The 23,739-nt window shown below is 41.1% G+C and overlaps 1 protein-coding gene across 5 annotated transcripts; it reads left to right on the plus strand.

Annotated features, from left to right (window-relative positions):
- Positions 1-226: 226 nt before the first annotated feature.
- Positions 227-10,653, plus strand: CUNH3orf52 (chromosome unknown C3orf52 homolog). Of its 5 annotated transcripts, none has more exons than XM_042809510.1 (7): positions 230-695; positions 783-879; positions 1,680-1,913; positions 4,770-4,893; positions 5,452-5,579; positions 6,467-6,537; positions 7,990-9,319. In XM_042809510.1, exons 3-7 carry the CDS (start codon positions 1,737-1,739, stop codon positions 8,282-8,284), a joined length of 795 nt encoding a protein of 264 aa, XP_042665444.1. In that variant the 5' UTR covers positions 230-695; positions 783-879; positions 1,680-1,736; the 3' UTR covers positions 8,285-9,319. The 5 variants fall into 5 exon arrangements, with proteins under 5 accessions (XP_042665447.1, XP_042665444.1, XP_042665446.1 ...); XM_042809512.1 differs by having other exon boundaries at positions 231-340; positions 533-879; XM_042809514.1 differs by having other exon boundaries at positions 231-340.
- The last annotated feature ends 13,086 nt before the right edge of the window (positions 10,654-23,739 follow it).

A 23,739-nucleotide genomic window follows, 5' to 3' on the forward strand; every position in this document is an offset into this window, starting at 1 on the left:
TTCTTAACTTCCCGTTTTATTTAAGAATTTTGCAGTTCCATGTGTCAGAAGGGTCAGTTGCTTCACTGGCAAAAGGAGAAAAAAAAAAAAAAAAAAAAAGACATAAGTATGAAAGTTAGATCACCCAGACAACAGAAATTCAGGAGTTCATACAGAGTTCTTTCAGAAGAATGAAATAAATGGACTTTGGCATTTACAAGCTGAGATCCATAATCATTAACTCACTTGACTTAGGAAAAAAAGTTGTTGTTTCAGGCAGTTCACCAGGAAGGTACAGTCTTATATATGAGTGGAAATGAAGTGAACCCAGTTTTCAACAGGAATACTTGAGAACCAGCAGGTAAATTCTCTTCTAGTGAAGATCCCAAGTGAATTCCTGTGGATTCAGGAATCAGTACCTGTTTTGATCTTGATGTCTGCTCAGCTTCATCCTCAGTACTCCAGTCTTTTAAAGATTCTCCACAACCAGAAGATGGGTCGTGGGACTTGTGTTTGTTTTTATTTGCTGATTTAAACAGAGCCTTATGCTCAGCTTCACAGAGTGCCTTTGCCTGGATGACTGCACCGTGACATCAGCAATCCAAACCTCCTTGGGAATACTCTAAACTTAGTAGCCAGAAGAGTTGCACAATGAGAAAATCTGAGGGAGAAAAACCCATCCTCAGCGTTTGGCAGGGGAAAGAAGGAGCGGTGCTGTGAGTGGATGTTCATCCAGCAGAAAAAGAAGTTGCGGAAAGAGGCTTTGTTCCCTTTTTAATCCAATGTCCTCTCTTCTGAGGCAGGAGTGTGAGCATCCTTTTGATCAAAAATAAGAGGAGTGCTCTGTGGCAAGGAAGAAGAAACCCCAGGAAGGAGTCAGAACAGAAGAAATAAGAGGAGGTAGGATGAAGAATATTGGAAGGGTGGGAGGGAAGGAGAGGGGAAAATCAGCCCTTGGTTACAGTAAGCATTTTATTTCTTGTGGCAATCTAGTGGAGAACAAATCTCAATTCACGCCATGATTTGCTTTGTAAAACCCTCAAGGGTGCAAGATAATATTAGAAGGCCATCCCCCTTCTCTCTTCAGATTTGTTCTTCTTTTACGTGGAATTAAATTCTCAATTTCCAAGTTTGTGCTCCACAGTATGTGAGTAGATGTAAACTCTTCTTTGGCACCTGACGCAATTTTAGACTATAGAACATCTGGAGAGGACAACTCCCAGCACAACGCTGAGTAGTGTTCAGTTCCAATTAGACTACACTGAGAGGCTAAAATTGGAAGCATTGATGGAAGATGTAAGCTCCTTTTGTAGCCCAGCAGAACCACAAGCAACGTGATACTTTCCTTGGTTTATGCTGTCGAGAACCACATCTGTTTGTCTGTATTTCACTGTTTCAGCTGAAAGCAGCAGGGAAAGCAGTCCAGTTGCTTTCAAAATCACTTCAGCAAATGGCAGCACTGCTGAGGGTTAGTCACCTGCTCGTGCTTGTCAAGGGCTGGTACAGTAAGGCAGACAAACTGGAAAACCTAGTCTTGCACAGTGGAGTTATGGAGACGAGGCAAATCGATACTTCCTCTCCCTCCCTTTCCTACTTGGCTTGTGCAGATGATGTTATTGTCTTTCCAAGGATTTCCCCTTACTTACTGACGTTTTGAGATTGCTCTTGTAAAAACTATCCCAGCTCTCTCACTGTTACAGTCTTCAGCTTCATACCAGAACTGTTACTGGCATAATTACAGCTGAAACCAGAAGGAAATGAGCTGGCTCTATGCTTGCTACAGAGACAGAGGTCCTCACACAGAAACAGAAGCTATGAAAAGGCAAAGCTCTGCCGGGGAGCATGAGGTTATTGAATTGCAAGAAGTTAATGGGGAGGAAAGTACAGCTGATCATAAGAAGCCTCTAAATTCTTCAGAACCTGCAACGAGCAAGGTAGGAATTTCAGTTGCTCATCTGATGCTTGTGGAGCTCCCGGGGAAATACCACACAATGACAGAAGTGGCATTTTACAGAAACTTTATGTAGGGGTTGTTTAATTTGTTTGAGGGGTGGGGAAAGGTTTCTGGCTTGAAAACAAAGACTGAAAGCGAGTAAAGTGTATTTATTTTATTTTACACGATGAAACATTCTAGTTTTGAAGTCAGATATTAGCATTATTATTTTTTGATGCTGTCTGTGAGCTTTATCTTAGGAAATAAAAGTCGTAGTTGTACTTGGTATTCTAAGTTTTGCTTTCTGTTTTCATGTACTGCCAGTGGGATTGGGCTCAAAACTAGAAGGGAGAAATGTTGAAACACACTAAAAACAGAGTTTCTGAAGGAACAAATTAATCTGAAAACGGTGCTGCCAAAGAAAGAATAAGAATGTCCTGCAGTAAAGTTTGTAAATCATGCTGAATTCTTCCTCTTTGATCTTGGAGCAATTTGTGGTTGCATTTGGGTATTTATACAAGAGCGCCCCAAAGCCTCAATTAAGAGTAGTGCGTGAGTCCTGGGGTAGCCAGTGCCCAGCATTTAGCTTCAAGCTATGGGACAGACTAACGCTGCCAGGCGAGCAGTATTTACTCATGAGTAGCTGTGATATAAAATTCTCATTACTTACTTAAGAGCAGAGGGAAAATCTGTGGCAGAAATTCCACATTTCTGCGTGGGCAGATCTTTTGGGATGGCTGAATCCACCTGAGATCTTGGCAGCATTAGTCATCCTGTCTCTTCCTTCATGCTCCTGGCCAAGTTTCCTTGTGTGAAAACCATTCATCGTTTTAGTGTTGATCTGTGCCATTAAATAAACAGCCTGATTTCCTGTACCATATAGGGGGCCATCTCCTTCTCCTCTGGTCTGGTGAGCTGAACCAACCTGCTATAGGATCAGGCAACTTCTGCGGAGATTCAAAGAGAAATAGGAGAAAGGGTGGAGGAGAGAGGCTCAGCTTCCTTGAGAAACTGCCTTGAGTTTCTTTTCAGCCTTCCCCTTCCCAGAAATGTGTTTTTATCTGGGCTCTTTCTGTTGATTCTGGAATTTGATTTCCTATCCCATGAAGAATATTGGAAAATTATTATGCTCTGCTTCCTGTTCAGGCAGCAGATTAATCAGAACGGCCCTGTCCATTTGGGAGAGATTTTTTTTTGTTGTTGCTTCTTCCTGGAGGTCTTGTGACGTTTATAGGCAGTGTCCAAGAGGGTGCTGGCCCAACTGATGAAACACCGTTGCAGAGCTGAATGTCTACTTGACATCAATGCAGTTTACAGAGCTTGATTAGCAATTAATCTTTTGTGATGGCCTGAATATGTGACTTGTATTCTAGGTGGGAGTTTGGGCTTGATAACAGTCTTGACTGATGATACAAAGCTGATGTCATCAGTGTAATGCTAGATAGTAGTTACCAATTTGTTTTTTCAGATAAAAAAGTTACATACTAATACTAGTGTCAGGTATTAAACTGAAGGTTGTCTCTTCTAATACATTTTTTTTTTTTAATGAAAAAGAATCCCCATGTATATACATGACCACTTGAATGTGTGCTGTAAGAGAAACTATATTAAGCCAGTTGCTCTTCATCCCCCACAGAAACGAAGTTCTCCATGGGGGTGTCTATAGAGGACACTTTGTCTACCCCAGTTCCTGGAGAGCTCAGATGAGCTCTTTCTGGAGATGTTCGCTCTCTCCCCCTGTGCAACTGCTGTTCCAATGAAGTTTTAAGCCAGCTGGTGGATGCCAGTTCAATTCATTAAAAAGTTTTCCATTGTGCTAGGTTCTTAGAAAGTTCAGAAGGTGAAGGAAAGGAAACTAGATTAATGCTGCCAGCTAGCAGCTGGTTCCTGCCAATCTACCTATGTGTATCTCGGACAACCCATAACGTTTGCTTTGCCTCATATTTGGTGCCAAAGACAAAAAGACATGGAGTTCATAGGTTTACAGTAGATGGGAGGAGGATAAATTAAAAGGAAAATATCCATTCATGCTCTTCATTCCATTTTCTGTCTGTGGAACAAATTAGTTGGCGTTATTTGTTTTATTATGTCACCTAAACTTGTTTTTTAATGTTAGTATAGCTGGGTTAGCTAATAACTTTGCTCTTAAATCTTAGTAAAAGTTAGATGAAATGTATGTATTGTCTTTTCACTCCTACATGAACATGCATGCAAACACAATTTGTTTGAGGGTAATTTCCTTGTCATCCAGAACAAGTGAGATTTGTAATAATCTTTAAGTCTACTCAGTAGCCTCCCAGTACTCAATCTTCTGAAGAAAAAGGGAGTCAGCTTTAAAAGTCTTAATTACTCTAGTGTTTTTTTAAAGCAATAATACCTAATGAATAGTATCTCACTTGCTTTGAGTGCTGGCATCCAGGAACTATGCAGGCTAACAGCATCAACATCACAGGGGTGAATTATTTTGCAAGTTCCTCCAGACACGTTTTTAGCTGGGAGACATGGCACGCTTTAAAAGAACAGTCTGTGGGACATGCACATCAAAATGAAGTAATTGACAAAAATCAGAAGCAGTGAAAGAACCTTGGTAGCACCTCAGCTTTCTGAGCATTTCAAAAGTTGGAAACTGAACAAATGGGGAGCACTACATCTCTCAGGTAGTAGCCTGCAGGTCTATCTTCTGTCTTGCACCAGTGCTTCAGGATGGGAACCCTCGATACAGAAAATTACTTACAACAAGACTCATTTATGTTGGGCTTTTTTTTGAGTGTGTTTCTATATGTGACCGTAGAGACATGCTTAAATATTCTTCCCACCTCATTTCATTAATCAAAATTCCCTCTCCTTTTGTAACTAGGGGAGAGATCAGTGGAAATCATGCAGGAAGATAATTTTCTGGAAGTGTAAACTATGGATGGTTTTAACTACAATTTTTGTTGTTTTGTTCCTGGTCATTCTCATCAGTCTAGCTCTATATTCTAGTAAGTACTCTTGGCTTGTTCTCTAATAAAAATGATCAATATGTACAATCTAATAAAAATACTAATTGAACAGCAGCATCCAAAGTCCTGCTGAAAACTGCATAGGAGACTTGGGTGCCAATTGCGGAAGGTAGTGCGCTGAATAGAATAGGTGGTGAAGGCTTTTAATTGAGCAAGAAACCAGTAACTTGCATCCTGATGGGATGGCAGCTCTTGCATCTAAATGAGAGAGTATTACTAGAGCAGAGTGAGAGCTAGGGTAGAAATGATGCTTGTAACACCGCTGCAAGGGCAATGGATCATTCACCTCTCCTCATGTGATGTCTGTCAGGTTCCCAGAGCAGATGGTTGTCATTGATGGGGTGGGTCACTGTTCTCTGGGTGCTGTCACATTTCTTTAGGTGACTCACGCTTTCTTTCTGTCACTCCAACACAGTCATTACCTAGCAAGTTTGTGTGAAAGCCACCTTGGAGAAAACCAGGAGCTTGTTGCTTTTTCCTCAATAATTCTGCTAACTGGAACTTTTCCTACCCTTTCTATCTCCTTTTGGATACTAGATGTTTACACAGATGAAGATGATTATTGGTATACAGATGCACTGCTACAGAACTATCACAATTTTTCTGGAAAGTTCAACTTACTGTGTGGTCTTCCACACCTTTTCTCTGAAGACATTACTAAGAGGGTACGTGCTTCTTGGCAAAGCAAATTCTCCTTATGTAGGTTCAGTGTTTTTCCTTTTAAGTATTTTCTGTTTCTCTGTGTAGCAACTCAGCCGCTTATAAGTCCACATAACTTGTTAAATTCTGAACTGTATTTTTGTAAAAAAAAAAAAAAAAAAAAAAAAAAAAAAAAAAACTGGCTGCTTTTAAGCACATAAACAATTGCATTTGCCAGGGAAGAGGAAAAAAAGAAAAAAAAAGGCTGTTTTTTACAATTTTTTTTTTTTTACTTCTTATTTGAGTAATAATTGAGACATGATCTTCACTTTTTCATTGAACCACTGAATAGCTTAGATAAGGAGAGGCCTGTAGAGGTCTTCTAGCCCAGTGTCAGATCTGCATTACATTCTCCTGAAGTGCATAATGTCAGTCTGGATTTATATCTGCCATTTACACTGAGCTGTTGCTGACTGTGCAGTGGCTGAAGTGAGGCATGGCCATACTGGTTTAGATGTACTGTGGAATGGGAGTCTCAGCTGGGACACCTTTCCCTCTGCCAAGTCAGAATAGAAGGGCTTTTTGCCACTAATAAGAACCTAAGCCAAACAACATAAATTGCTCTGGCAACAAGAGCACATACTTTTAGTTCACCATGAATGCCTTCCTTTGTGCTAAGGTAATACAATAATCACTCAAACACACAGATTAACTTGTCTGTCAAGCTTAAATGGAATGTGTACCATTTCCAAGGCAGTTATTTGCAGATATTTGACCTTCAGCACCTGTGTTTATGGCCCTTAAAACACCTTTATAAGAATGATTCATTGTACTGTCTTTTGTGGGGAAGGTAGAAATTGAATGGAAGAAATACCTTATTTTTAAATTTATTTATTTTCTTTTTCTCTTTAAGATAACAGATGTCTACAGCTCATCTCCAGCTCTAAGACGCTACTTTAGGTCTGCTAAAGTGGATTATGTCAGGTAAGCAATTTTTATTACCAAAATTATCAGAAATTTATGAACTTTGGGTGAGATGTGTACCTATGTAAATATGCATAACATTTAAATCTGTGAAAAATAGAACGTTCTGGGGAGAGTGATAAATATAGGTAGTGAAAACTTGACAAAGGATCCTCTGTTCTGGTGTAAAAGACAAGTCCTACTAGTAGTATATAATGACAGTAGCATTTTGTTACTGTTGAGTATCTTCTCTGCTGTCTTTGATTCCAAGTGCTGCCATAATTAGCTTATTAAGAAGAAAATGAGCTACTGGAATCTATGACGGTTGGTTACAGATGAAGAGAAGCTCAGCTCATGGTTCCAGAGAAACAGTAGAGGTGGGAAGAAGGGGAAAAGAACTTAGGCTTGCCTTGCAGAGGCAGAAGAAAGCTTCTAACCGGAATACAGAGGAGATCTTACCCTCAGCAGAAACTGACACTGAAGGAACGCTGAGGAGTTCACTGTGTTTTAGACACACATGTTTTAAGCTATGAAGATTCCACAGGAGTGAAACTAAGAAGTTGCAGGAAAAATGAGGCCGGAAGGCTCTGCTGTACTGCGGTCCTCTCATGGAGAAGTAGCAGTGTGGCAAATGCAATTGATCCCAGAGGGCTTCTGAAAATGCAGTGTTGCAAAGTGGATGGGGAAAACAGGAGAACATCATGGGCAGAAGGTTAGCAAAAGCTCCAGATCCTTGAACTGGGCCAAGAAGCAGACCTGAGGGTGCTTTAGGGGATGTGTTCCTATGCACCACCAGACATGGCTCACTGAGTGAGCTTTAGCTTCTTGGCCTTTTGGGCATACATAATGATTTAGATCAAGTACAAATCTGTAGTACTGTGTATGTACTAGCCAATCTGTGTCTCTGCCTCTTTTTCCCTGTGCAATTTCTTTTTTTGGTATTCTAAATTGTTTGAATAAAATGGAGCTGTCTATTTGTACTTAATGGAGTTGGTAGATCACAAATCTCCAGAGAGGGACTGTAGTTAACTTCATCTGTTCCAGAGCTCGGGCTAGAAGCACAGCTGGGTTGTGCCAGACTCTGCTATCAGGAGAGCAAGTTTTTCTGTAGGTGTTTAGCTAAGTTGTGTGCCAGATGTTACAGCAGCTCTTCCCTTATCATTATAAGTTTGTTAGGCACAAATGCCGAAAGCCTCATCCTCACATGTCAAATTGCCCTTTGTGCATTGGAAAACATGCCTCAGGTATGTGCCCAGTTTCTGTTAATGTCAAGAAGTACTTGGAGAAGAGAGGGGAAAAAAAGAAACAGGATGCTTAGGTGGCAAGTTTTATTTCTATTTTTTAAGATGCTTTTCTTTAGAAAAAATCTTAAAGAAGAAATCTGTGCCAACTTTGTGAGAATTCAGCCTCCTCAAGGAAGAAAGGATTCATTGGTGACTCACAGGCATTCATTCTTGGCTTTCTATTTTTCAGTAATGAAAGCTCCACTGTATTTTACCAACTAGAGTTCTTTGTACCGCCGTCAACAGAGGGGTTTATGGAGAATGTAATGAACCCAGACTTTATAAGGAATGTTCTACTTCAAAATATTTATGATGAAGAAGATACTTCTAATCCCGGGGCATCTGAATGTACCAGGTTAAAGCTTGACCCAGCTTCTCTCACATCAACATGTAAGTACTGTACTTTAGAGGGGCTGTTTACAAAGAGCACAATTATTTACTTGAAAAGAGGGAGATCTTTCTGGAAAGATGTTGAGATTTATTAGCTCATGTTTTGCACAACTTTGTTAAGGTAATTGTAAAATACTCTGTTTACAAGAAAGTCTTCTTGTACCTAGCTTATAAACCAGAATTCTTTATTTGGTCCTGTAATGAGAAATTGAGTAGTGATGAAGATGCTTAGCTACAGAATCCAACCAAATTCTTCTGATCCCCTCTTGCATTTAACGCACACAGTTAAAAAGAAAATCTCATCTATGTGTGTACCGTAACAGGGAGCAAAAATAACTCCAGTTGGTTTTCCTTATTTTAAATTTGTATTTAAATGTTTATAAAACAAATTTAAATCCAATTGAAAAGGATTAGCAATTTGGGAGTGAACTTCTGATGAATTAACAGTCAACAATGAAAAGGGAAAGAATTTTTGGGAGAAATTTTCGTATACACAGATATCTTTTAAATGAACCAAATGTTCCAATTTCCAGATTTTCCAGTGAAAAGGCAGTGATTCCAGTGTATTTAGGTCTGTCTTTATTGAAATATCAGTATAAAAATATCATATGAGCTTTGAAGTTCCACTGAAAATAATTCATGGAGCTGTTGTGTTGTGTTTTTCCCTGAATTTATTGAAACATACCTAAGTGCCTTCAGAATAATTCATAATGTGATTATGGCACAAAGCCTCCTAAAGTTCAAGAAATGTTTGGACAATGCTCTCAGACATGTAGCCTAATTTTTAGGTAGTCTTTTGGGGGGAGGGAGGGGAACAGGAGTTGGATTCAGTAATCCTAGTTCCCTCCCAGATTGGAATATTTACGAACCTGGACTAACACATCACAGAACATTATATATAAGTAAGATTTGTGCTTAATTCATGAGATTATCAAGAAAGTAAAGAATGAAGGGACAAGAAATTAACAAGTCATAAATTCTAATCCTAATATTATTTTATTCCTTATGTTGGTAATATTTAAAGAAAAAAAAACATACAAAAAATCCACTGTAATACTATAAAAGGGGCAGGAAAGAATACTCTGAAATATCTAACTAAAATTTAGTGTTAATAATGTGTTGTTTTTTATTTTCAGGAAAATAATGGACAGACTCCTCATCTTCCTTACCTCTTAGAAGAGGTGGTCTTCTACTGTCTATTAGTGATCTCAGGTTAGGGAGTCATTCAACAGGTGGAAACACTTCTAAAGATGTTCTTTGAATGAAAATGTGGTATTGGTATGAGAGTGTCTTACTCCTAACACATTGCTACCTCCTTTATTTTTGTGTGGAATTATAGGTAGATCTTCAATCTTGTGAAACTAACATATTTTGTCTGAATAGGGCTCTGTTGGCTTCCAACCCCTCTGATTTTTCTTTTTTCTTTCTTTTTTTATTATGTTTTTAATGAATATGGATTACTTGAATGATCTGCTAAGGCAAATGACTCATTGCTTCTGCTCTTGGCTTATAAAAAATTATCTGCACAATCTCATCCTTAATGCTTACATCTACCCGTGCTCATGTCTTTTCCTTTTCTTCTCTGCCACCTTCATCTGCCATATCTCCCCAGTGCTCTTTCCTCTCAAAACAATCGAAAACTTACATATACTTTCTATTTTCAAAACTTTTGCACTTCCTTCTTAGGTGAATTAGTACTCACATCATCCCCTTGTTCATCCTATAGTCTTCCCAGAAAAGGTGGTGTCTGATCTGTTTTTCTCTTCTGTAATGCGAAATAGAAATGAAGAAGGAAGAAGCATTGGGAAGACTCTAATGCATCTGAATGCTGCAGCAATCTTTCAAATCTGTCAAATTAGCTGTGTACTTTGCTAATTAGCTACTGGTTCTTGTGAAAAGACATCCATTGGATTCACAGCTCTAAATTCAAAGGAAAATGAGTTTCTGCTCTACTTACACCTCCTGCTCTGGCAGTGATGGGAAAAAACAACAACAACAACAACAACAACAACAACAAAAACAAAGAAAAAAAGAACCATAAGTAAACAGATGCAAAATACTTACTTTAGCAAGACAGTGCCAGTTGTTCTTGATAACAAGAGATCATATGGGACAGACGAATGTCAAGAGGAAGATGCTGAGGCAGATGATGTAGGCCAGTGTAGCGTGAGAGTTACAGCCAGTAACTGACTATAACATGAAAGCTAAAAGTTAAGCATTAACTTCATGAATAATGTGATACTTCACTACCATGTTAGTGAAGTATAACTTTTTTTCACTTACAAACATTTTTAGCCAGTATAAATATTAGTATTGTTGCACAGATAAATTTATTTTAAGGAATTTTTTGTATTGTGAAAAATATCCTAGGGAAAATAGTTTTTCTGTTTTTCCATTGTTACTAGTTTATTTAAAGAGTAAAGTGAAAACTCAACTATGCATTAAATTATTTATTTTTACTCTACAAGTGATCATTTTCTTTCTTTGGCATTCTTTCAGCATTTTGAGTTGAAAAATAGCAATGGGAATTCTGAATGGTGAGAGCAGTATGAAGGGTCTGTCTGCACTCAAATGATTGTTGTAATTTTATCTGAGCTTGGGGGTTGGGGAATGGTGTAGAGCAAATCAGGATGTCACTAAGCTCACATCTATGATTAATTCTGTCCCCATCCCGATTTGTAAAATGTAGCACTGGCTATAAGTACCATAATTTCTCTTTTCTTGCCTCATTTGATGAAATGGTATGATTGTATATTTAGGGCTATTATTTCTATACATGTATCTAAAAAACAACAGCAACAACAAAAAGATATACAGATACACAAATGTTGTGCATTAACATAGTATGCAGCATACAATTAAAAGAGATACTCTTATTCTGGGGAAGGACAAAATTCATAGTTTGCATAGTTTATCCCAAAAGCAGAAGCTTATGGAAATAACAATGGCAAGAAAATAGTTTGCCTTTGAGATGCTGCTTGATATTATTGCTCTTACTGCTTAAGGTGACTGAATGTGCCAACACTTCTTTATCTTGATTCTGTTTCAAAGAACAAAAAAATAACAATCACTTCTTTATGAAGGCACTTCCATGTGCATTAAGAATTAATGAGGAGAAACAAGAAGCTGCAAAGTATTCATTTTTTCCCTGCTGTTCTCTGCTCCAGAATTTTTACCCATGCAATTCACAGGGAAGAATGCAGTGAAGTTGTAGCAAGATGTAGGACTGCTAAGATGATCAGAGAGCTGGAGCACCTCTCCTATGAAGAAAGGTTGAGGGAACTGGGCTTGTTTAGTTTGGAAAGGAGTAGGTTCTGGGGGACCTCATTGTGGCTTTCCAGTACTTGAAGGGAGCATATAAACAGGAGGGGGAACGGCTGTTTATGAGGGTGGATAGTGATAGGACAAGGGGGAATGGTTTTAAACTGAGACAGGAGGTTTAGGCTAGATATTTGGAGGAAGTTTTTCCCACAGAGGGTGTTGACACACTGGACCAGGTTGCCCAAGGAGGTTGTGGATGCCCCATCCCTGGAGGCATTCAAGGCCAGGCTGGATGTGGCTCTGGGCAGCCTGGTCTGCTGGTTGGTGACCCTGCACATAGCAGGGGGGTTGAAACTAGATGATCATTGTGGTCCTTTTCAACCCGGACCATTCTATGATTCCATGATTCAACAGAAAGTATCCAGCTTTACAGCATGTCTCCAGATGTACTTTGAACTCTAATTGAAGGAAATGCCAAAAAAAGACAGTCATAGCTGGTTACCTCTTAGAGATAAATTGATAATACAAAAGAAAATAACCAGTGACATAATAAATACCGTATCCATTAGGATCAGAATAGTGTGAAAACATTTCATCAAGTTAGGTAATTTGGGTACCAAGAAAGATTTTATATCAGCAAAACTGCACAATACTTTTTTTCAAAATGTTTTAATACAAAAACAGAGGAAAAAAAAATACATGCGGAAGCAAGAACATTAGCACATAATCACTTTATGATCTCTGGTTAGCAGATGAATAACCAGTTTCAACCTGGACATGTGTGATCAGAAATGCTTCTTGCAGCAGGTCGATGGGCTGTGAAGAAGTTGTGCTCTGCCACTGCAGGGAGCCAAAACTGAGAGTCCAGTAGAAGAGAGCTGAAAGAGTTATGTACCAGATGCAGCACCAGGGAATCCCTTGCTGAGAGGCATGCAGTTGCTGCCTGTGCAACTTTGGGATCTTCAGTGGTTTCATGGTCTTCCAGGTGGCAGTGGCTTGAAGTGCCTAGATTTTTTATTTGTTTATTTATTGTGTGCAGTTTGTTGCGTTCTTCATTCTATCCAGCTTTGTTAAGACTTCACTCTGTGACAAGTAATATTGCATTAAGGGTTGCTGAGGAGAACAACTAGAGAAATGATGCCTTTATCCAGGTTGTATCCTTGTGTGTATAGTGATATATATGAAGCAGGCCAGAGAAACTCTGGAAGAGCAAGATCACCTAGAACAAAGTTTATTATTTATTTATTTTTTTTTAAAGGAGGTGGTTATTATTATTGAATTTTTGATATTTCTATAATAAATTCTACTACATCCCTTAAAAAAAAGGCACTGTAAAAATCCTGAAAATCTGGAAAAATCATGAAGTTTCAATTGCTTCTAGCAAAAAGCACTCCATTTTCTATAGAGAAACATAAACATTGCTTTGCAATGGTAGCTACTGCTGATTCCTCTTGTTTTAATTGTTAAGTCCTGTATCCACTCCATGCTTCTTTTTGTGATTGCTTTTTCAGATTTGTCTCATTGGGACTGACTGGAAGACATAAGCTTTTATAACATAACAGAGATGCTCTCCAGCTTGTTTGAAGAGTCAGCACAACAGATGGGATTAGGAAGGCTGCGTGCTGCCAGCTTAAATATTCACATAGGAATGCCATCAGAGCAGAAAGGCTTCCTTTCTAATGGATCAGGACATAATCGTATGCATTCTGGTCTTCAGAGTAGGTGGTATATTGCTTGCTCCTAGGTATGTTGACAATTGCGTATTCTGTCTGAGTTTCAGTGTTAGCTGCATAGGATTCAGGTTTGACATTGTAGCTGACAGTAGAATACCACATTCCACTGATATTCATAGAGCCTTTTTTGTCACTGTGTTCCTGAGAGCAGGGAGAGAGAAAGAGAGATGAATTGGCTTCAGCATGGTAATACCCTCTTGCTGAAGAATCTTGCAGCGCTCCTGCAGTAGTGTTAATGCTCGTATGTAATAATGAGAAGGGTTTGCAGACCTGCAGCTATTTCCCTTTTGTGTGGACCACAGCTGCACACAGGAGCATGCAGCAGCACATAACCGCTGCGCAGCTGGATGGTGATGGCCTGACGTGTTCTGAGATTGATACTGCCTGCTGGTGGATTACTTAAGAAAACTTTCATCACACCATGCACATGGGAACACAGCAGCACATATAGGGGTGTCTGAATCATACTCTGCCCTGGCTGCACCCAGGGACTGGGACTATGAGTTAGCTGGCCCGTGTGCTTGGCTGCTGGTGCCTGGAGAGGTCCAAGTGCCAGCCACCAGCACAAGCTGGGCTCAGGAGTAGCACTTAAAGTGAGCATGGACATGTGGCTCCTGGAAGGGGCCCAAGTATTGCTGGGGATGCAAGCACAGCTGCCCTCTGCCTGGTGGTCCTCTTCTAGCATGTTCCTTGGATCCAGAGAGAGAGGGAATTATTCATTAACGAGTGAGAAGGTAACATTGCATGAGTAGCTGCCTTCCCAAACCTGTTGAAACTTGCCCACTCTTTAACTCCTATGCATGCCTCCTAATGTTTTTTGGGTGACTGCTCATCCAGGTAGGCAGAAGGATGACTCATTAAATCCAAAAGAACGCAGTGAACTGGATCCAGAAGTTAAAAATTTACTTGCCCTGATGCATGATTTGAATTCACAGAGTAATAAAGCTAGCTAGCTGTAAATACAGCTTTTCTGGTGGCATTCACTGCTGTCTGGTACATTAGCAGTATGTTTAAGTGAATTTTGCTGTGATCATGCTGACATTTGTAGCAGAGCTACTTTTGTGTTCTATAAGTGGAACAAAGGTATCTGTTGCATGAGTTATTAAACCCAAGCGATTATCTTTTGTTTTTCAAATCTAGGTTTGAGAAATTGTCATTGGAATCACAGAATCGTAGAATTGCTCAGGTTGGAAAAGACCTTTAAGGATCACCAAGTCCAACCACAACCTAACCGTATTACCCTAACAACCCTCTGCTAAATCACATCCCTGAGCACCACATCCAAACAGTTTTTAAACACATCCGGGGATGGTGACTCAACTACCTCCCTGGGGAGCCTATTCCAGTGCTTAACAACCCTTTCTGTAAAGAAGTTTTTCCCGATATCCAACCTAAATTTACCCTGGCACAACTTGAGGCCATTTCTCCTCATCCTGTCACCAATGAGAAGAGACCAACCCTGCTCTTGCTGTAAGCACCTTTCATGTATTTGAAGACAACAATAAGGACTCCCCTCAGCCTCCTTTTCTCCAGACTAAACGGCCTTTCTTCAGTTGCTCCTTTCTTCAGTAGGGCACACTGGAACACAAATCCTGAGGAATCTGTCAGATATTCTCAGCTGTAACAATCATCTTGTCTATTTGGGTTCTGCTTGGTATGAAGATCTCACAACATGAGGGAAACAGCACTTTGAAAACAATTCCTGAGTTTTGAATTGAGGTTTTGCACAATTTTTTGAGACTTAAAGATGACAGAAATTTTAAAGAGTGAAGTGATAAGGGAGGACAAGCTTAAGAAAAGGAATTCCCTATCTTTCTGCAAAGGCCAGGCTGTCCCTTTCCCTAGCCACTGTTAGAAAGAACTGGAAGGACAGCAGCATTTCTCTTAATATACCTGAAAATAAGAACAGTTAGGCAGTTTATTTTCATAACTAACTGGCTCTAAATCCACCAAGTGAAGTCTGGAGTGGTTCTTGTTCCTTCCAACACACAGGTCTACCCAAAACTTAATTGCAGCCACACATTCCAGTGTGCTTGCAACCTACAAGTTTTGCAAAGCTGTTGTCATCGACTTTCTCTTATCAGTGGGGGGAATTAAGTGTGGAGGTGGAGTGATTTGTCCCACACATTCGCAGCACATGAGGAGTGTGTATGAAGACTCCTGGCACTTTGGTTGAGCCTTTCATTAGCCATAGACTGAGCTTAATACTTGGAAAGGACTATCTTTGTATTGTAGTAAAGACTCTCCCAATACTGTCTTCACATCTTGCTCTGTGGATCGTACTTGGGACCAAAAAGTCTCAAGACAGCTACTTGGCAGGTTCCCCATTAGAGTTCCACCCGCTCCTTTTTTCTTCCCCCTCATCTCACCCCACACCCACACAAACAATGAGCTCATTTAATCACACCCTTTTCTGTCATCTTGCCCACCTTCTTAAAATTTTCTGTTAAACACCCACATATCTACAGCCAACTTTTGCTTTGCTGCTGTCTTAAAGAAAAAAAGAAAAAAATAGAGCAGGCTGCTAAATGGCAGCACCTTTTTCTGCTCTCCACGGGTTTTCTGGTGATTGTTTATGATTGGTGATTTAAAAGACAACTTCCCTTATCCTCTGTTAAATTAGCTTTTCAAAGCAGAAGTAACAGACCACAGGTATTCAGCTGCTGTGTTCTGAAGGAATCATAGAATCCTCTGAGTTGGGAGGGACCCTCACGGGCTAGTCCAACTACCCTGAAATGAACAGGGACAGCTCAGTCCAGTTTCTCAAAGTCCCATCCAGCCTGAGCTTGAATGTCTCCAGTGACTGGTCAACCACCACCTCTCTGGATGACCTGCTTCAGTGCCTCACCAAAAATAATCCCAGCAAATGAACACAATGCACCAGTTGGATGCCTTGGGCAGAAAGGTTCTGCTCTCCCTCCTGTTCCCTGTGGGGAGATGAGTGTGGGCAGATAAGCAGGCACACACCAGTGGGTGGCTACCTCTTCAGCTACCTCAGGGTGCCTTACCAGAGCTCCTGGTTCTGACCCCAAACAGGGAAGCAAAATGGACTGGGCAATATGACATCACGCCATCCTCCTATGTGCCCTGTCATGCAGCACAGACATTTGATCTCTTGTGTTTTGTAAGAATCCAAATGTTTAACTTGACAGTGCATGCTTTGAAGCTTTTTTCCTCCTTCTAGAGGCAGAAAGGAATTGGCATCAGAAACCTTGATCTGTTCCAGAAGAGGTTTAGCCATTCATTTAATACTTCCCAAGTATTAAATCTCTTTTATTCTTTCAACTGGAAATTTCTATTGGTAAAGTGAGTTGGCAACAATCTAGATAAAAGGCTTTTTATTAAAAGACGCCATGCTGAAACTTAAACATTTTTTGCAGAAAGCATGCCAATTTTGATGAAGCTGCAGGCAGGAGAGGTTATGCTGGCTAGCAGGCAGCCGAGGGGAAATGGCTATGATGGGGAGGAGAGGGCAGTACTCCTTAGAAACTAACAAGGGAAGGTGATGGACGTCTCTTTTTTTCAGACAGGAGGATGCCTTGGGTGAGCAGTGAAAGCACATGCTTGAATCATTACCTGGGCAGGGCTCGGCGGGTGACTCTCGGTCTGTGCTGGGAAGAGAGGAAGCAAAGAAGTGACTGCCAGTTCTTGTACAGCCAGAGGGATATGGAGTGTGGGAAGGGAAAACCCACAGGGTTCTCTCTGGGTGCTAGAGAAATCTGGTGGATGGTAAAGGTTATTTTTTTTCTTTGGTTTAGCACACACACCTTGTCATGTTACTCACTGACTACAGTGAAACCCAAACAATTAACTTCATTGGTTCAGAAGTTTGGGCTTATCTAGCAGCTTCTCTCTCTGTCCCTTGACCCTGGCACAGAGCTCTTTGCCTCATCCTTTCTCACAGCTTTATTTTCAGTTGCCTATTGGGTTCTTATTGGGAACCCAATTATTGGGAAGTTGGTTGAGCTGTTGGTTGCTCCTATGACATTTCAGAGCTGAACTTTCACTTCTGCCTCAGATAGCAGACCTTGAAGCATGCCTGCTTTGCAACTTAACTGAAAGGAAGGTGTCAGCCCTTCAGCATTGCATTACAGCTGCCATCCAGAGACCTGGCAGTGGTTTCAAATAGCACAGTGCTGCCTCAAGGCTGCCATGAGATTGGCAATATACACAAACATACACTAGAAGCTGCTCCTGTTGAGCAAGTTGTCAACTCATGAGAGCAGTGCTACATATTATACATCAGTGCATGAACTGTTCTACCCACTGACAGAAAAGATAACAGTATGAACTAAAACCAAGGTCTCGTGATTTATGTGAATGCATGTGATTCCAACCACATGAGTCTTCCCTATTTACATATGTAATATGCCCAAACTATTTCACTAGCAGAACACCTGATGGAGTCCACAGGTTTGCTCTTTGTTTTTAATCTTTCAGCCATTAAATACTAAAGCACATGAAGGTGCTCTGCTAGATATGCGTTTATATGTAAAGCCTGAAGACACTTTTTGCCCAAACAGAAAAACATATATTTAGAACCATAGAATTATGGAATATCCCAAGTTGGAAAAGACCCATAAGGATCGCTGAGTCCACTTCCTGGCTCCACACAGGATCAGCCAAAATCCAAATGCTGTGTCTGAGAGCACTGTGCAGGAATTTCCTGAGTTCTGGCAAGCTCAGTGCCATGACCACTTCCCTTGGGGAAGGTTGTATTTGTGCCTGTGTTTCTAGGAAAAATCCTAGGACAGCACAGTTACACTGGAGTACCCCATGGCTGGGGCTGTGGTGCTTCAGGGTGGTTGAAGGTCCCCATCCCCCTGGAGTGTTGGAGGAGCACCTTTACTTACTTCCCTTGTCGGAGTATCTCTTCTTCCACACAGGAATGCTCATCTTCCACCTGGAATGCAGGGAAAATGGCAGAGGGTCAGCTCAGGTGCTGGTTAGACCTCACACTTCACTGCCAACCCCCAGGGGCCTGTGATTACATGGGCAGCTCCCTCCTGCTTTAAGACCTGTCCCTTTACTTGGCATTTTGGCCAGCTCAGCCTTTCCCCAGACCTCTCAGGGAGGCAGCATGCAGTGGGCACTGGGCATTGCAGTGTCAAGCAGCCTTTATGGGTTTGTCTGTGTTGAACAACTCCATATGGGTGAGCGAGCAGGAAATGCGTGGAAGAGAAATGGGAGACCCAGCCCGGTGTCCCTGTGCATTATTCACATCCATCTGCCCTTTGGTGTGTCTCAGTGACAATCAGGAGGAATGGCAAGGAGGCGACTGTGCAGCACAGCTACGGGCATAGGGGTGATGGTAAGGGCAGGCAGGACTGCTCCTGAGAGACCCAAGCTCTGGCCACTGAGGTACTGTTTGCTCTTCAAGCAGAAGGTGATGCAGCTTTAAGTACTGAAATTATCAGGCATATTTAGCCCTTCAAATTATACCAGTACAACAGTACACGAATGTACTGTTAGCAAGGTTTTTTGGTAGTAACAACTAGGTTCAATGGAGCAGTACTATTGCTTATATTTTACAACTCTATGCTTGTAAAATTCCTGTAAGGTAACTCATGAGCATTTTACAACACTGTGTTGGTATCTAAGTGATATATTTGCATATATTCTAAAAGCATTCTCAGGGAATATGAAGCTGCCAAATCAATTTGAGACAGGAAATGCTCTTGAGCAAACGGCTTGCTTGTTCATCTGAACAATGAGTCTCTTTCTAATTGCATATTTAGACTGTATTTTCCTTTTCCAGGACCTGAAGTAAATAGGTGTTGCCACCATTATTGCTGCTATAGACACTTTATTACTAAGGTCCTACTTGTTTTCCATGCCATCTAAATTTGGCAAGTAACATGAAATTTTCTTTTTGCACATCTACGGTGTCCTTTCAGAGCAGCAGAAAGTTTTCAAACATTAGTGAATATAAGTTCCCAACTTCCCATTCAAGGGGAGAATTTACTTCTCTTGTTGCAGTTGAGAATAAAGATAAAATTGATCTTGCCTTACTTCAGATGCTCTACCTCATTTTCTTTGCAAGTTTTATTAAATGCACTGAGCATGAACTCCTCTAGTTTAGCTGGAGAGACCAGTGCGAGTGCTTCACTCAATTTGCTCCTACAAGTTCTATAAGGGACACTTTAATTAAAATTGCATATGTATTGTTATGTATATTCACAATATACATAGTTCATATTGACTATATTGTAATGCGAGATATCACACACTTGATACCAGTATTTTTGTCTTCTCATCTATTCATTCATCTGCATTTTATTTATACTCCTTTGGCTTCTGATTTTTCAGTTGTTCACTCGGAATGAGAAGTGATATAGGCCATCAGAATTGTAGAATCATACAATTATTAAGGCTGGAAAGGACCACTAAGATCATCTAGTCCAACCACTGACCCAACGCTACTATGCCCACTTGGATAGCTCTTTTCCTTTGATAAGGTTTGGATAAGGCTCGGATGGCTCTTTTCCTGGATAGCTGAAAGAAAAATACCACGTTTCTGTAGCAAATTAGACCTTTGTAGTGCTGCACAGCCCCTAGATAAAGTTGTCTTATTTAGTCAATAATGTGGATTTCTCTGGGAAAATATGCTGTGATCTGAGAATTTTAAAAGTTTCTCAACATCTGTGCTCACACAACAGACATGCAGGCTCCACAGCAGGAAATGCCCAGTTGGAGGACTAGAGCTGGATTTGTCTGTGGTTGGAGGGGCTTGGGGATTGCATGTTGCTTTTTGGGTTTTTTAGTTAGCTTATTTCTTTAGGTAATTATATGTATAGATTTATCAACAAAAATTCTGGGAACTAGATCTGGCTAGCAGTTTCAAAACAGAAGGAATGCAATTAAAATAGAAGCAAAACCAAAACTGGTTGTCTTCAGCTTTGTAGTTTTGCTTTGCTCTGTGCAGAGAAACTGTTTGAACTCTTCTACAGGCTTCAGACCTGTCACGTGGGGGAAGCGGTCAGAACAAAAATAGCAGTGACATGAAAACCTAAGATCTCCAAACAAATGGGATGAAGTGGTGGACTTGGGAATATGTATGCTGTCAGCAAGGTTACATACATATTTGTAAGGAAGGACAGCCAGTCTCATGTTCTTCCACAAATATGATGTTCCTGGTCCTCTGATGTGGAGCATTACTGCATGAGGCTTCAGGAGAGAGGACTTCACTGGGGAGCTGCCGCAGCTCTTCTCTGTCTAACCTGCCCTCCTTCAACAAGAGGTTATGGCCTGGAAATAGTTTTGCTCCCGCCTGGTTCCTTAAATTAACCACCTCTGGTATAAAACTGCCAGACCCCCAGAAAAACAAATATCAACCACTTGCACTCATCTGGTTTATTTCTTTTCCAGTTCTGGTTAAAGCTACTCAGTGGAGATGCAGACAACTGGGTGGTGTGGTTGCACAAACCTCATTCGTTAAGAACTTGAGCTGATAACACATAAGCTATAAACAAAGAACTAAAGTCTTTGAGGAGAACTTTTGATGCCAAGTTGCACGCCTAAAACCTTGCACCAGGTGCTTAGAAGGGCATTCATGCAATGCTGTGGGTTTGGGTCCACAGTAATACCGAACACTGTGATGGATGCAGGATCAGGATGGGCTGACTGCCAGCAGGTGTTCACCAGCCCTGACATTTTTGGAGTTGGCAGGGGCACCCCATGCCACCCTCCCTCTGGAGTGTTGGAGGAGCACCTTTACTTACTTCCCTTGTCACAGTATCTCTTCCTCCACACAGGAGGCTGCGGGTCTGGGGTTGGACCTACAGAGCACAATGTAGCAGGATGCTGAGTCATTGCATGAGTTTTCTGAATAGAAAAAACATCCTGCTGTTTTTTCATCCCACTGATTTCTGCAAGGCTTGTGATTTCTCGGAAAGGCATGGATTTATCAGCAATCGGGTAACTGTGACCAAGGAGTGACATGCCACACAGAGCTGAGGGTGGGATGGTGCTGCTGACTGACCCGGTCAGGCATGACGTGGGCTGCTGATATTACCTGATATTACCCAAAAGGGTAGCTCATTAGTATTAGTGCTCTACCACCCACGTTTTTTGCCAGCAGCTTGTTTCTGGAAAGGAGTCAAGGAATGTTAAAAAGCAGTGGGAATCCTGTCCATGTAAGTGTTCCAGGCACTTAAAATCATGGGGATTCAGTAGGCTTGGGAGCCAAGACCCTACAGGCACCCGTACAGGTTAGGACTACCAGTTTCACATGGACTTTCTTGGCCTTGACTGCTGGAAAGAGCAGGATTTCAAGTTTTGGGAACTTTAAGCCATTTCCCCTAAAGATCACCTTAAAAAGTTGTTCCCTATACCTCTGTCAGCATGGAGGTGAGGGATGCTTTCTCTTTGGAAATGAGCAGAACATTTAATTTTGGCAACAGCAAGCCTTATCTGAGCTCCTTAAGGCCAAGCAAGCTGTCAGAGTACAGTGGTTTTCCAGAAAGTGGTGTTAACAGAGAGCTCTGGTGACCACCTTTTGGAAGTGCAAAGGCAAAGACTAAGAATGAGGGGGTAATTTAACATCAGCAAGGCCAACACACAAATACTTGACAAAGCAATGGCAAGATGGGCTGGGTGGTTGGATGGGAGAGTCCTCTGGGTAGGGCTGCCTATCCCAGGCATCTCTTCCTACATCTGTGCATGTGGCGTAAGGCATCCTTAGAAATCCCAAGTTGCTTTAGGATGAGCCATTGCTTTCCTACAGCAAATCTGTTTGCGTTAGGGAAAGCCACTGCTGCACATAAATACAGTATATTTATATATTGTGTAAATATAATCTGTCTATACATCAATGTATGTAGAAGGACACCCTTATGAGATGCGGTTCATCAGATGACAGATGCCAAGGTCAACCTCTAAATGCAGTTTTCCCAAATGTCCTTCCCTGGAAGGCCAGGGCAGCTGACAAGGATGCTCTACTCCTTGTATATCATGCTTGTAATATCTTTCCCTGCCTCAGTAGGCTCTGAGTGCTGTAAACCTAGGGGCGTCACCTCTGTAAAGAACAGTCCAAGGCAATACTCAAAACCATATTGTCCATCTTAGTTTGCTTGCTAAATTATCCTTGTTTATTCAAGAAACTCCACATGGTGCCCTACCCAGTCCTTTAAAGTTGACTCATTGCAGGTATAGCTTTCTCAAATTCTAATGAATTCACTCTTTTAGATCTATTCTAATGAAGCATAAAATTATATTGGACCTACCTTATTTTTGGCTGACAGTTTCCCATCCTTCTACTGGATCTCTGCACCCTTGAGTAGCCGATTTTCAGTGTGGTTTCCCTGCTTTCTAAATTTGCTGTACAGTATACGTTACCAAATTAATCTCACTGATCAGAAAGGCTGCTTACCTCTTCCACTCAGATACTGAACACCAAATAAAACACTCAACCACAACCACAATGTGTGGAGGTGGGGAAAGTAGGAGGGGAGAATGAATGAGTGACGTGGCTTCCTGAGGCACCAAGGCTGGAGTGTGTTGCACTGGCGGTCTCCCCAAAAAGGATGACGAGCTGCAGCATGGACTCCCTCTAGGATCCCTCATCTGAAGTAGCAACAGGAAACCTGAGTGCCTGGCCATATTGACCTTCTAAGAAATGGTCTGACAAACCAAAACGTTAAAAAAAATAAGATCTTCAGTCCCGTCAAAAAAAACCATAACTTTTGTTGCTGAATCCTCTTTTGCTTTCTTTCTTTTTTTTTTTTTTTAATCCCTTTTTCTTCCTAGAATTTCTTCCTGAGATAGATGGAGAAGAAAAATAAAAGAGTCAGAAATACAATTTGCCAGACTGATAATTTAATAATCTTATAATTCATTTACTGTAGTTGTAAAATTCTATCTGAAGAAAAAGCCTCTAAGACATGAGGCGCCTGCAGCAATTTTGTCTGAGCTGAGGTATGTAGTGGAGCAGGTGGTTAACCAGACAGTTTCACATTGTCTGCTGTCCTCCCAGTAACATATACTTGTATGGATAAGCGTGCTTCACCACGCACCAGAACTCAGCCAGGCAACCTCACTCTGATGCTTCTCTCCCAGGCAGTCCCACACCAAGTCTCAGCATCAGTGTCTGTAATGGGTAATCCTGTGATATACCTTTTGGCACTCCAATAGTAGCAGGACTGAATCTACTTTAGGAAGATACCACAGCCCAAATATATCCAATACAAACACAGCTGAATTCAAACCATCCTTGTGTCATCTGATCTCAAATTTGTGCTCAAATGTGATGCATTGCCTGTATGCCTACCCAAATGACCAGCACCTGGTAATGCTGCATCCCTCAGTTGCTGACTGTTGGTCTTTGCAGCAGCACTGGCTTGATTGTAAATTGGTCGTTGGTTGTTGCTTCCACCCCAGCATGCTGCTAGGACTTAGAAGGGTTTGTTTTATGTATACTTTATTCACAGGTAGGCTATGAAGCATTAGCATTATGCTTCATAGCATTAGACCTGTGTGATTGCCCTTGGGAAGTTGCAACAAGTGCAGCTTATGGTGTACTGGTGTTCTGACCTTCAAAACCACTGAAATTCAGCAGT

The sequence above is a fragment of the Centrocercus urophasianus genome, unplaced genomic scaffold (assembly GCF_019232065.1).
Source record: "Centrocercus urophasianus isolate 14NV4802_14NV808 unplaced genomic scaffold, USGS_Curo_1.0 seq_12, whole genome shotgun sequence".
Classification (NCBI taxonomy): Eukaryota; Metazoa; Chordata; class Aves; order Galliformes; family Phasianidae; genus Centrocercus; species Centrocercus urophasianus.

Excerpts from the sequence above, each read along its gene's own strand:
- CUNH3orf52 (XM_042809513.1), top strand. The coding sequence starts at position 1,737 with ATGAGCTGGCTCTATGCTTGCTACAGAGACAGAGGTCCTCACACAGAA. Across the intron at positions 1,914-4,769 it reads CAGAACCTGCAACGAGCAAG|GGGAGAGATCAGTGGAAATC; the intron begins GTAGGAATTTCA and ends TTTTGTAACTAG. Across the intron at positions 4,894-5,451 it reads CAGTCTAGCTCTATATTCTA|ATGTTTACACAGATGAAGAT; the intron begins GTAAGTACTCTT and ends TTTGGATACTAG.